Genomic DNA, 15,418 nt, shown 5'->3' with positions numbered 1-15,418 from the left:
GCCACAATTTCTCTTCTATCCTCTTTGAAATGCAGAACTGACAGTTTGACCCCTGGACTTCAAAGAAGAAACAACTCATTTCCCTTTTTAACTCCCCCTGGCCACTATGTAAATTAGGTGACCAACAAACCTGGCCAGAAAATGGTACTTTAAATTATAATACAACTTTGCAGCTATATCTATTCTGCTGTGGGACAGAAGTCCCATATGGGCCTTGAAAGAACTAATAGAAAGTCATGAATTCTACAAAAACTGGACACTGGACTCAGCTCAAAAAGCCTTACTTAATCCACCACTAATAGCCCACTGGAGGCAAAGCAAAAAGAACTACCATCAAAATAGCACCCCTATGGACACACAAAAGTCCTTTTACCCTCTGTTTCCTAACATGGGAGCCATTTTCCCTAGCTTGCAGTTGGTCCTCAGCCCTGACATTAGAAGTCATTAAAATGTACCCCTTATAGAAAAGAGCCAGACCAGGAGGCTCTGTCTGGGAGTGTTCCCTTCTAATGCTGGATTTAAATGAGACTAACAAAGGAAATGGAAAGGTTCAGTCAAGACCCAAATAAATGGTAAAAAGGATGGTACAAGGTGACTAGCATGTTTGAATTTCAGAGGACATGGCCTTCTTCTACACACTGTTCCAGCTCATGGCTAAATGATCAGAGAGGCATGAGCTGTTGCCTCCTTTCTCCTCTGTTCTCTGCAGATAGGAAATGGACTCTCTACACTGGATGACTCACCCAACAATGTCCCAGTCAGGGAAGGGAGAAGAGAAATTAGGAATTCATACCAATATTCATAACAACACCAGTCTGCATGCAGCTGAATACTTGTTCTACTACCCTGGGATGCCCACCTCATGGAGATGATGTATTTCTCTTCATTAAAATGTGCTACTTGTTAAAATTTTTATTTTGTGAAGCATTAAGCCCTTAACTATGATGTAAATACAAAATATTATCTCATAGATGAATAAATGAGAAGAGAGAGGGGGAGGGAGGGATGGTGAGAAATTCATTATATCCTTAGCATTGTAAAATAATAAAGGTATTCTCTATATCCTTACTGAATCTGTTAAAAACTGAAAAACTGAAAAATAAAAAAGTTCATTTTGCTAATTTTATACCTTACCACTTTAAAAGGGAAAAAGTCCATAACACTGGGCTTTTCTTAACTGAGGATTATTGCTTATTGCTTGTTTGCTTTGACTTCTGTCAAAATAAGCTTTTCTTAAGTCCATTCTAACCAATAAAGTGTACTGATTCATGCCTTCATGAAATATTATTGTTTGCCTACCTATCCATATTGAACCATGAATCCATATTAAGGTACTTTATGTCCTCTGCTCCTCCCAAAACATTAATATTTCTTAGCACAGTAGCAACTAGTTTTCTTTATAATAAAGCTTCTTGCAAAAGAATGTCACCTACCCCTCCTGCCTTCAGCAACTTTCTTCTAAAATCCTCTGTGGGGTTGTTGAAAGTTAGCTTTTCACAGCGGAGGTGATTCACGGGTGGATGGCCTTCAAGATGCAAGAATAAGTCATAATCAAAGCGAACTTTCTTAGGTTCTTCCTGGAAAATTAAAAAAAATGAAAATAGAAAAGACTTAGCCATAAAATGAAAAATTAAGAGCAAATTTTACTCCTCATAAAGAAAAGAAACAACTTAGACATGAAACAGCTATGGTGTCAAAGCAATACTGCAAGAAATCATCATGGAATTATTTACAAAACAAAACAAAAATATCTAACATACTTGACTTTCCTTGTGTTAGGGAAAAACCAAACAGTATAAACTCATCCTCTTCCCACAATCTTGCACGTGGGATGAAACAACCAAACACAGCCACCCAACTTGAAGCCTACAAATGTCCTCCTCTTCCCACATGACTCTCTGCATGTATCAACAAAAGCTGTCAATGTCCTCAGGAATACTTCTTGAGCCAGCCTCTTCCATTCAGGTCTCAGAATTATGTCTAAGAAATAAAATCTAGACAATCTACACTTCCCGTTAAATTTTCAACAGTCTCTAATGACCATGAGGACAAACATCTATCCTCACTTAAACGCTAGCAGAAAGCCTCGTGGTTTCTTATCCCTCTGGCTCCTGGTTTCTTATCCCTCCAGGCTCTCCCCTATCTGATGTTCTGTAATATGTTGCTGTTTGTGCCTCTCCACTGTGTTCTTAGCTAACTCTGAACTTTGTTTTTGCTTTATATTTATTGCCTACACTTCCACTTTTCCACCTTGTACTCTCAGAATGAATTCTCCTCATTTTCCAATTGGATTTAACTTTGGGGAGGCTTTGCCTGAATTCTACTTCCAACTCTTCACCATCTTTCCTCTGCTCTGCATATATCTCCCTCCTATCCTTGCATTATCTTACAATAAGTGTCTTAATATCTACATTTGCTCCACTAGATCATAAGACTATTGGCACTAGGAGTGATGTTTGAATCACCATTGCATTCTCAACAACTGGTTTAATGCCTGAATATAGAAATAAGATTAAGATTCATGAGATGAATTAAGGATAGCCTTTTACTGAAGAAAGACTACAAAACAACATCTTTCTTAAAAGAACACAATGCTTAGAATTCCATAATTCCAAGGTTCATCTCTCAAGCTATCACTTTAGTTGAGTGAACATTTACCTCTTTCTTCAAACTACTTTTTAATAATCCAAAGGATCGTAACAGAAACTAATATGTACTTTAATATTCATTTCATTTAATTCTTACAGCTCTCCTGTGGTTTAGACAAGCACTAGCCCTGTTGGATGAAACCAAGAGGTCAGAATACAATTATTTTTATTCAAATGTCTTAGCACCTGAAATTATCAGAATGAGGCTTACCTAACACAAATCCCTTTCTTCCACCTCCTTACACAAACTTCCCTAAGTCATAAGGAAGTCTTCCCTCATTTCCTTCACTTCTGCTACATCCTGGCATGAAACCAAATCCCTTTCCAATTCCCCCTATTTCCATATGGATGCCATTCACTTCTTGTTTTCCTCATATTTTACTGGACCTTTCTTCTGAGCCCTCTTCCCAGGCTTCTCTTTCTTCACTGACCCTTTATTGTCCTCTTTCTTTCTGCAGATTCCCAGGGAGATGGCATTCAGTCACAGGAGGCCACTTCTACCAAGAAGAAAGTGATTCCCCTCTCCGTATCCCCAATCCAACTCTCACTTGATTGTCATATGCATGTTCTCCATATGTTGACCCCCAGCAACACAAAATTCGCACACATTATTATAAACCAGTTATCTTCATCTGTCTTTTCCTCTATACTAGTTGGCAAACAAAAATCCTAACTGCTTTCCAAGTTTAACAAGCAAAAAAATCAAGCCCAACTTTTCCTTTCCCCACACGAATTTTTCCCAGTGTGACTTGTTAAATTTCTCCATAGGAATTCTTCCAAGTGTATTGCTGCTCAGAACTTGACCAGTCCTTACCTTGTCTTGCCATTTGTGAACACACTTCATTCTACTTCTCATAAAGTCAAGAGGATATTTTTACAGATACAAAAGCTATGTCTTTCCATTAACACAAAAGTTTTAAAGACTCATCATTTTCTATAATACCACATCATTGCAATAATCTGATAAGTCTGGAAGATTCTATAGGTGAGGGAACATTGTAGTGTAATAGAATAAGCTGCCATTTGAGACATCCACATCCGATATTGGAATGCCAGCGCTGGTCCCAGATATGCCACTTCTGACCCAGCTTCCTGCCAATGCACCCTAGGACACAGCAGATGAAAAAATATGCTTAGGTTCTTACCAACCTCTGTGGTAGATACAGATGGAAATTTCTGGTTCCTGTCTTTGACCTGTCCCCAGGCCTAAAATATCTTTCTCCCAGCATTATCCTTCTCTGTATAAACTGGTTAGTGAAAACTCACTATTCAAGACTTAGCTAAAGCATCAACTCCTTGGGAGTCTTGCTGACTCTCCAACCCAAGCTAAACGAAACAGCCCCTCTCATACTATTTCTTTATTAATGTAATTATCACAGTGAATTATGATTACCTTTTACTTACCTCTCTCTCCTCTAAATTACAAAACAGTCAATACAACTCTAGAATTAAAAAGGAGGATAGTATTCTCCCATGTCATTGGGAATGCAAATTAGTAAGGTCTTCTCTTACAGACATTTTAGTGATATCCATCACATACTAAATGCACATAATATGTGATCTAGTAATTTTAAGAATTTCTTTCATTAAAATATATTCAAATATGGGTATCAACATATAGTTTATAAAATGCTCAAGGTGGCATTGTTTACAAAGCAAAAATTAAGAATGGTTTGTAATTACTGTTGAATTGCTGATTGGAAAGTTATATTGCTCAGTGAACTAAAGGTGAGTCACAGAAAATGTTAACATATGATATACCATGTCCCTGCCAAATTCTATCTAAATATAAATTTTATCTATGCAAATGCATTAAGTAGATCTGGAAATGCTATATCAAATGGTTAATAATCATTAAACAGAGTTGATAAAATAAAACTCCCAAGTTTTATTCCATTCACTTTTACTAAGGAGAACACATAGTACTGATACTTTTTAAAGAAAACACTCTTGAATACAATTAATCATCAGTATTAAAAGAATGCACTAATGGCACCATCATTTTATTGATGGCAATAGTTTAAAATAAAAAATTTAATTCCTTCTTTCAATAAAAGTAACTCTAAGAATGGCAAAATGTGAATCTCTATGAATCCAGAGGACAATTTTCTTTCATAGCAGGTTTTACTTTTACTAAAGAAAATGTACTGACAAGTTTACATTCTGATCAACAGAGTACATTCTCTTAAAAGGGGAAAAAAATCAACATTATGTCAATGTATACCTCTCAAAAAAGAGGATTCTTCGGGGAACAAACAATAAAGTATTTTGTTCTATATCTAAAACTAATACATCTCCTAGGGTTGCAAATCTGCTTTTGGCAACATCAAATTAGCTCTCTCACTCTGGGAAGCCTCAAACCTTGACACTTATTCATGTACTTATTCTGAAAACAGACTGAAAGAGAGAGCAATGGGACCATTTCAAACTGAAGTGCCACAATCAATTACGTTTCAGTGTGCCTATTGGTATTGATCTTCGGAAACACACATGGCTCTCACACATAGGCTTGATCTGTTTGGCACAAATACAAAATAAGACAGAATAAACATTCATGAAACTCAAGGAAACCACTGGTATTCACAGGCCCTTCTGACTGCCAGCTTAATTAAAGGAGCCAAACCAAAAAGAATTTCATCCGAGAAGTAGAGAAATTGTGAGGATGGGGATGAGACCAAGTTTAGGTGACACCCCTAAAATACAGCCCTGGACCTGCCAATATCAGCTGGAATCCTTCTGGCTACTTTTTCTTATTCTCCAGGAAACTTTGGGCAAACACTCTTTCATAAACCAGTAAAGAATTGATAGTTACTCTTGAAGAGAGCTGAGTATTAAAGGGATCTGCAAAGTGGTAAGAACAATAAAGATGAACAATAGCCTAAAGCTATTAAATTTTTACCAAGGGTTATTTCCGTAAGAAGAGAAAAAGCATCTATGTACCTGCACAATGAGGTCATGATGTTTGGCAAAAACAAGACACACAAAGATAAGAATGCACAATTCCATTCACATGAGGTATCGAAAACAATCAAACTCATAAACATCAAAGACAAGATTATTGGTTACTTGGGGCTCAGGGCAGTTACTAATCAACAGACATTAAACTTCAATTTAATAACATGAATGAACTCTAGAGATCTGCATTGTACCTTATATTCACCAATAAAGTATTACATATTTTAAAAATGTGCTATGATGACAAATTGTGATAACTGTTATTATAAAAAAAGTAAAACTAAAAAAAAAAAAAGCAAGAAGATACATCAAGCTCAGAAATTCAGTTGGAGAAAAATTCTTCTCCTGCATTGAGATTAAACCAATGTTAACACTTCCAACAAATCCACTTTCCATTTTTTTAAAGAAAAAAATTCAAGCAACATAATCAAAGGTAAGTTTATTTTGGCATGGAAAATTGAAATCCATGCATGTGAATATAAGGATTTTCACCAACGCCACAATTTCCATTGTTGTGATTCCGGTATATGCTCTTACACTACATATGTTCTTCCCAAAAACATGTCCTTATTCAGTCATTTATAAAAACATGTACCTATGATATCATAGCTAATATGAGAGGTCTTCAAATACTTCATGAAAGTAGAGTAAAAGGATAAGCTCATTTTGGCATAAACATGAAATTTATGCATAGTTCTTTCATAATAAGCATTTCCATGACTTTTTGAAGTGTTCTCATATGCTTATGCAACTTTTAACTCGCCATTTTTTGAGATTTATTCATGTTGTCATATCAACCTACACAGTATGAAAGTCACCATTACCGACCTACATATTCATATAGAGCTAATTAGGAATATTTTTCATATTACCAACAGTGAAACATATACATCTTATGGTACACCTGTAAAAACAGCAAATATTATTAACCATGAAACTTAAATGAAACCTAAAACTTAAAAAAATGCTAATTGGGATATTAAATAGAAACACTTAACAGTGTTCAGTCTAAGTATCTACTTTGTAATGGTCACAAAGGAAGAACTGCTTTCCATCTCATTTGCCTTTTTCTATTTCTTATTTTTTATTCACATTATAAGCAGTGAGGCATGGAGAAAAAAATACATATATACAAAAGTTATATACAAGTGCATACACACATACAGAGTCACAGGTAGAGAGCACTCTAACTTGTTGGTTCACTCCCCAAAAATGCCTACAGTAGGTGAAATTGGACCCTAATGTTTGGAGCCAAGATCTCAATCCAGAGCTCCCACACTGGTAGTAGGAACTTCAGCCATCATCACTGCCTCCCAGGGTCCCCCTAGCAGCAAGCTAGAGTTAGAGGAGCCAGAGGTGGACACTGAGCCAGAGGTGGACACAGGATACAAGCAACTTAACCGCTATGTTGAACGTCTAACCCCACTTACATCATTCTTCGCTCATATTTTAAGAAACTAAAATTCCTCACAAGTGAATGACGTCTTAAGAGTCACAAGAGCAACTCTCTCCATTATTGCTCTTTAATCCTAATCCATGGATTTATTTTTAAGCAGGTATATTTCTGTTTAAAGGCACTGTATTTTAAAAGGAAAGTAGCAGCTTTAAGAGAAATTGAAAGAATCAAACTTGGCCAATGGGAAAAGAAAATAGTACAGTTATTTTGGAAAATCATTTAATAGCTTCTCAAAACTTCAGTCATTAAATTGCAGTATGAGCAAACAATTCCAGCTAGATATAATCCTGGGACATTTGAAAGTATTCATCTACAAAAAAGAGTTAATATCTAGCAGCATTATTCATACTAATCAAAAACTGAACCAAGTCAAGTGCCTATTGGCTTAAAATTCATAGACTGCAGCATAACTACAATTGATATTTATTCAGCTAGAAAAATATCAACATATTCTATAATTTGCATCTTGAAAATGTCATACTAAGTGAACAATATTAAAAATAAAGGATTATAGATTATATTATTCTACTTAAATGAAATGTGTAGAATATTAGAATCTATAAACAAAGGAAGTGCATTAATGGATCTCAGGCCGTGGGAGATTCAATGAGCAGTGAATACTAATAGATACATCATTCCTTAATGTGCAAAAGGATAAAAACATGAAATTAGTGATAATTGCACATAAAAATTGCACTAAAACTTTGCTCTGTGTTACAGACTTTCAAAAGGTGATTTGAATTTCATGATATATAAATCAATTTTTTAAGCAGCTAAGTTTACTTTTAAAAATACATTTACCCATCAAGCAGAAGATTAAAAGGCAAGGAAAAGATTAGAAATTAAGTGTTTTGGGGCCCAGCACAGTAGCCAAACAGCTACAGTCCTCACCTTGCACATGCTGGGTTCCCATATAGCGCCTGTTTTAATACCAGCCACCCTGCTTTCTATCTAGCTCCCTGTATGTGGCCTGGGAAAGCAGTTGAGTACAGCACAAAGCCTTTGGACCCTGCACATGTTTGGGAGACCCCGAAGCAGCTCCGGACTCCTGGTTTCGGATTGGCACAGCTCTGAGCTTTGCGGCCACTTGGGAAGTAAATCACTGAATGGAAGATCTTCCTCTCTGTCTCTCCTCCTCTCTGTATATCTGACTTTCCAATAAAAATAAAAATCTTAAAAAAACTAAATGTTTTACAAAACAAAACAAAAACCAGAATTATGCATTAAATTATTCTTAAAATATGAAACAGAATGTCCTAATACACTACTTCCAATTCAGAGTACAGATTATGTCAGATACCACAACTGAAATACCATGATAAAGTATGTTTGTGTTCAACAATCAAAAATGAGAAGCTATACTTACAGATAGATATTGGTATAGGACTCTAGTGATTTAAATTTTATTCATTTTTTGTGGATTTTTAAATTTCTTATGACTTATGAACTATATTATTGTAATACGATGTAAAATGGTTGAGGGAAAAAATAGCGAAGGAGGAAGGGGAAATGGAGGAGGAAGTTCCTACAAAACTGTATTATGGAAAATAATAATACTAAAAGATGCAAAAAATAAGTAGTCAAGTGTAGTGAAATTCTTAAAAGAAATGCCTGCAACAAAGCATGCACCATATGGATAGCCCTTTTATAATCTTATTGGTATTAATGCTTTGGGACTCCATAACTATTATGATATTGTCAGAAATCCAATGGTTCTCTGAACCAGTAAAAGTAATTATTGCCCTAATAAATGGTGCTTGAAAGATCTTCCTCTCTGTCTCTCCTCTCTGTATATCCGCCTTTCCAATAAAAAATAATAAAAATAAATCTTTTTTAAAAAGTAATTTTTTATTATGAATAAATTGATAGTCCAGAAAATGTATATGAATTATGTCTCAATTTTTTTAATGTAACAAAAAATGCAAAACCAATATACTCACATGAAATTCAGCTTACAGCAAAAACAAATCAATGTATCAATATAAAGGCATAGATCATGAGTAGATATAAATGCAGCCCCATGAATTTTGACGTGATCAAAATATGTGAAGGATTCTCAGTAGTATTGCCAATAAGAGAAAGACAGTCATTATTCCAGCAAAGTTACTGCTTCTAAGGCTCAGAAGAGGATAACCAATGACTAAAGATCCAGATCAAGAATTACTGGAATTACTATTTTCTGTTTCACATCTTAGATAATCTACTCAACTTTTACATGACTCACTTTCCTTTCCTGTAAAGCTGGAATAACAGTATCAACTTCTTGAAAGTTAAGGACAGAGTAAGCACTAAAATATTTAATGTAGAAATGATTTCCTGTCAAAATCTAAGAAAAGCCAATCCATGTGGGCAGCAGGTCTGTGAGAAGTTGAAACAGCTAGAATGCAATGAACAAGCACATCGGCTCACAAACAAAAACCATGAAAAATAAATGCAGCCAGTCATCCACGCATTGCTACTTTACAGAATGGTTTTTACTATAGATCAAAATAAAGTAGATAATCTCTTAACATTAATGAGATCTTTGCTAAATTGACATCCACACCTTTTTTTTTTTTAAGTTGAAAAAGCCAGGGGTGGGGGCAGCAGGCAGCATTTGAAGAAGCAGGTGAAGTCACTGCTTCCTGGTTCAAGTCATAGCTGCTCTGCTTCAGGTCTAGTTTCCTGCTCATGTGCCAAGGACAGCAGCTTACCACAGTCCACATACACGAGCACCTGCTGCCCATATGGGAAGCCAGAATGGAGTTCCTGGGTACTGGCTTCAGCTTGGCCCAGCCTTAGCTCTTGAAACACTTAGGAGTAAATCAATCTCTCTCAATCTCTCTCTCTCTCTCTCTCTTCCTTTCTTTAAGGTACTACAAATAAGGTAGCTCCACAGATACTGAACAATTTCTCAAGTTTGTGTTCTTCACACATTTACTGTTGAAAACAGGTTTGAGTCTATAATATCTCGAGTTGAAAATAACTGTGCATGTGTCATGTGTATATCAGTTAAAGATAAAGGTTGTTTTTTAAAGTCTGAGATATATTAGAAACACAAAATGAGAAAAGAGAAATTTCACTAAGAAACTTTGTATATTTTTCTTATAAACATTTCCTAATCTTTTTTCAAAATGGTAACCACTTTTCTCTTGAAAAGAATAGCTACTAAATATTTAAAGAATTTAACTCAATTTCATTGAGGTCATCTTTTTTCTGGCCAATTCCACCATTATTATGAGTAACAATTATAAGAATTCTTAGAAGAAAAATTTAGCTTTTAAAATCACCTCGTGATAGAAGTGTTTATGAGTCAAATGCTCTTAAACATTGTTTGGTTAATGGATCCATTACTGAAATATTAGTGGGTGATAATTACATACCTTGTTTTTAAAATAGACCTCAATTGGCAAAATGAAACCAGCATACCCAGATTCTTCTACTTTGTAAGGAGGATCTTTGCACACTGCAACATTAAAAAAAGAAAACAGGTAAGATGAGAATAATAAGCATAAACATATTCTTCTCTACAAAAACCATTTTACCACCCAGGTCGCCCCAAATTTTCATAGCCCTTTACTAACCCCCCAAGGTTAGCATCTCATTTACCTTTTATTTCTTCTCCACAATCTAGATCAGCTTTTCGAATGTTAAGTGATTATGAAAGTTACTTATCAAATCTTGGTGGAGAGCTTATTCCAGTCAACTATGATCATTAATGAGTAAACTTCAGTGGTTATCACCCATTGTACATCTTTAGAAAAACTGAACTTAGCTTCTAAAGATGAAAAAAAACAACAACAAAAACCTCTAGGTTTCCTAACAAATGTGCTAAGTTTAGTATTTCATGCAAATAACTCTCCCATCTAACCACTTCCCTTGTTTGATACATCCTGACCTCTGTGTCACTGGCCTTTCTCAGAAAATCCCAAACCCAGAGTCTCTTTATGTGACTGATGCCCATTAAGCTTCATTACCACTCTTCCTTCCCAAAAGAGAATGCTGATTGAAATACTGGTCTACATCCAAACATTTAAAATGTAATCATGTACAAAGAATACTTTTTAAAAGCCTTTTGTTTTTCGTAGGAATTTAGAAGGAAATAAGACTGCTAGGCAACTTCTTAGGCAGCCCTAAGATGCTACACAGGATTTCAGCTACTAAAACTCTGATTCTGCCACAATCATTCATATGCCAAAGGAAATTATTTTGATTAAGGCTGTATTTGGCAAAATCCCAAAGTAAAATAAATATCAAGGCCATATATCCTGCATGCATAGGACCTCTTTTTCAGTAGTTACAGCTTACTTTCCCATTGACCTTCACTTTGTCAACTGCCAAACCCCTGTGCCATTCAAATGCACTGGTTCCCCCAAATACTCAGCATAGGCCCAGTCCTCTCAACATCCCCTGCATCATACTGTGGAGCTATTCTTAGAATCACCTGCTAATTCAAATCTGGACTTCTTCACATGCCTTTCTAAACCTCCCCAAGTATTAACTTCTAAAATCACTACTTTGACGCTCAGCTGAGGCCCTTTTTGATCATACAATTCAGGAATTGCAAATGTTAATTTATTTTCACTCCTCAAGGACAGAAAGAACATTCACCTTATGGAGACAAACAAAGTCAAGGGCTGAGACCACACCATTTTGAACCTTGTCTTCCCCTTCCAGGCTTTGTTCACTTTAACAGGGAAACTACAGAAGATACTGTTTGTGTTCCCCGAAAGTTCTTATGCTGAAGTCCTCACCCTTGATATTTTGTGTGGTGATTAGGATATGAGGGTACAGCTCTCATCGATGAGCTTGGCACCCCTGTTGTGGAGGCTAATATGAGCTCTCTTGCACCTTCCACCATGTGAGGACATGGTGAAAATATGGCAATCTTCAATCCCAAATGGAAGCCTCCCAGAACTTTACTATGCTGGCACACCAATGAAAAATTAACACATGTGGTATTTTATTATGGTTGCCTCAACTGCTTAGACTGTGGCATGCATTAACAATACAGCAACGAGCCTGGCACATGTAACTTCTCCGAGACTCACAGAACCCAGGAAATAGAGCCTCGGAACACCCAATTGCCATGTAACCTTTTCAAGTAGAAGTAGACAGCCTTTAATTTGCATTAGAAGACTCAATTCTGAGGACTGAGCATTCTCTGGGCAGCCTCATTTCTTTTTCTCTCAACAGGGAGGAAACAGCACCTACATTTATAAGCATGGCTGTCAACACGTAAGGAGAATGCATGTGGGGCAAGGTCGTTATTCACTTGATTACAGCATTTCCATCAACGAATGACTATATATGTAACAGCATATACCACACAGTCTAGGTGAGAAGTAGACCACACCATCCAGGTGTGTGAAAGAACACTCTACAATGTTCACACATACAATTGCCTTAATGGTACATTTCTCAGGCATGGTATCCCTGTTGTTAAGTGACACAAGACTGAATTTATGTGAGGTATTCTCTTACAGAAAAATGATGTTCATAATATACACAGAACCAAAGATGCAGCACAGTACATTAAGCTACTACCTGCATGCCAACATCCCATTTCAGAGTGCCCGTTAAAACCACGGCTGTTGGTCCACTTCCAATCTAGCTTCCCATAAATGCACCTGGGAAGGCAGCAGCAGACTGTACAAGTACTTAAACTCCTGCCACCCATGTGAGAAATGCAGAAGGAGTTCCAGTTTCCTGATGTAGACTGGTCCAGACCCAACCAAAATAAAAGCCCATATGGATCACGGCCATTTCGGGGAGTGAACCAACAACACACAGATTTGTTTCATTGTCCCTTTCATTCTGCTTTTCAAGTGAAATAAACCTTTAAAAAAATGCACATGACTATTGATCAGACATTCCACAAGCACACATGTGGGTACAAAGAGATGTACTGAAGGTAGAATTTTCACATTAGACAATCTCTTTTATTAGCCCACCTTATGAAAATTTTCCCTAACTGACCAAAGAAGTATTTAAGGCATAAATCATCTCACTAACCTTCTAAGTCTTTATAATTTAAATAAAAAAATGAAAGGCAAAAGAACTCAGAATGGCTTCAGTCTTGCATCTACTGACCACTTGCCAATCATTCATGAATATTCAAATATCCTGGAAGGTGGCAGGGAGGCGGATGTAACTAAATGCAGGGAGCAGCTTTCCACTAACTCCAGCAAGGTTAGTGTCACACCCACAACATTTCCAGCCTGCAGAGTCCCCTTTCAGAACCGCAGTTTCAGTGTCCAGGTTGCCTGCGATTAATCATACCAATGTCATCTGAAGGAAGTTTATTTTGTGGGCTGCCTCATATGCCAGAGAAGTTATAGCTGTTCCTCTGTACACCCTTTTGTATAATTCATTTTCCCCATTTTGCATGCAAATTGCTCCTATTATGGGAAACAGCTGTTAGTGAGCACACATCTTACAGTTGAAGCCCTTGAATTTTTTTCCCACCCCCTAAAGGAAATTATTTGCTATGTATTAATATTCCATGGATGTCAGATTTTATAAGAAACTGGTTGTCAATTCATATCTCAATTGTTTTTAAGTCAATATTTTCATCAGTAACAATGAACAATATCTGTAAAACATCTTGCATTCTTAATTAAATGCAAACAATGAAAGTTTTCTACACACATCCACACACACACACACACACGTGTGCACGTGCGTGCTACAAAATCAGCAACAAGTTAAATATAAAATGAGAATTTTAATCTGAACAAAATCAAATTAGAAAAAGCAAATTACTTATTTGGGTATCTCAGAATCATTAACATGGGTTTTAAGTGAGTTCTAAAAAGGAAACATAAGTTAAAATTAACAATACTTCAGCCAGTAGGCATAGCACATTAGACATAAAGCAATTAGTTTTAAATAGGACCATCTTTGTGACTGACTTCCTGGGAACCCAATATAGACCCCTATCCAATTCTGACAGTATCACCCTTGCAGCACTTAAGTAGGTCAAAAAAAGCTCATGGCCATTTTGAAACTAACATCCTATAGCCATAAATAACCGCTCTCCTTTCCTCTCCTGTCACACATTACTATCTATGTACTTCAATTTTCTTCCTAGAAGACATCTCAAAATTCTCTTTGACAAAGTAATCACATTTATCACACTTTCATCAGGATACAACACCCAAAATCCAGGCCTCAGAGCAACAGATGAAAGGCTGTTTTCAAACAATGAGAATATGGCCTTTCTTTTCCACTAAAAGCAATTTTTCAAAATAATAGGTATGCTATTATTTCTATATAAGTTATTAAATTATTTAAATGTATAATACGTAGTATGTTAACAGCACATATTGACCTTTAATTCATTTAATTTGACATTTGAAAAAAGGCTCGCAAGTAAAACACGAAAATGAAAAAGCTAGTCACAATTTTGCTAAGCCCAAATAAGTAATCCTTATTTATAAATAAGTAAATGCTTACTTACATTTGACATAATTAATATTCTCCCTTAGGAGAAAAGAATTTGATAGAGAAAAATAAGTGATCTCTAGATGACTAACTGAATTTTCATTTAAACAATAAATACATTTGATTAACAGGACTTAATTTTATCATTCTTCCACCAAGAAAAAAAAACATGCAAACAAATCACCTCTGCTAATTCCATAAGACATCTAGTTAAGTTTTAGACAGTAGGTAATATTAATTTTTTCACTAATCCTCAGAAAAACAGTTTTAGAGTCCTCTCCACAATCTAATTGCTTAGAGCCTATCATTCACACCCATCTGAAGAGTTTTGCTAAGGACACAGCCCATTGATAATTACTGGTTAGTTTGAAAGAGCCCTTCTGAGAGGAAGCAGCAAGCTCTCGCTCTCTCTCTCTCTCTCTCTCTCTCTCTCTCTCTCTCTCTCTCTCACATACATGTATGTGTACATTATATATATATATATATATCTCAAATATGTGTGTATACACACACACTGCTGCTTGCACTGTTTTATGCCAAACGTCCTTCAAGTTTAAGTATTTGGGGTTTCTTCCCTTCCTGCTACAGTGTCACCACATCAGAGTCCCCAGGAATAGGCAAAATGGGATCTCAACACAGATATTTCTGCTGCCCCAACTGTTCCATGTAGAGTCTGGAAGTCTAGCCCAAACACTAGTCAGATTCTACCAAGTGGTAGCTCACAGCACTATCACTAAATGTGACTGAACCTTTACACAATGGCGTTTTGAAAAAGACAAAAAATAACAGTTGGATTTTGCTATTATTTTATAAGCATACAAAGGACTGTCATTTTATTTCTTCAGTCCATTTTAAGTCAAATTCTTTCTAAACAACAACAAAATCTATGTTCCCCATCTTGTTGTATTACTATTTCTATTTCCCAGTAAAACAA

At 36.0% G+C, this 15,418-nt stretch overlaps 1 protein-coding gene across 2 annotated transcripts in view; it reads right to left on the bottom strand.

The window, feature by feature from the left end:
- Positions 1–15,418, bottom strand: part of MLLT3 (MLLT3 super elongation complex subunit) — a 274,971-nt gene that overhangs the window by 107,531 nt on the left and 152,022 nt on the right. For both annotated transcript variants that reach the window (XM_040963302.1, XM_040963303.1), the window contains exons 3-4: positions 10,422–10,504; positions 1,434–1,577 (exon numbers count right to left, since the gene is read on the bottom strand). In XM_040963302.1, coding sequence (XP_040819236.1) covers positions 1,434–1,577; positions 10,422–10,504 — 227 coding nt within the window. The remainder of the gene's footprint in view (positions 1–1,433; positions 1,578–10,421; positions 10,505–15,418) is intronic.

Source organism: Ochotona curzoniae, unplaced genomic scaffold (assembly GCF_017591425.1).
Source record: "Ochotona curzoniae isolate NIBS_2020 unplaced genomic scaffold, NIBS_Ocur_1.0 scaffold_3208, whole genome shotgun sequence".
Lineage (NCBI taxonomy): Eukaryota > Metazoa > Chordata > Mammalia > Lagomorpha > Ochotonidae > Ochotona > Ochotona curzoniae.
This window is presented reverse-complemented; position numbering and strand designations above follow the sequence as displayed.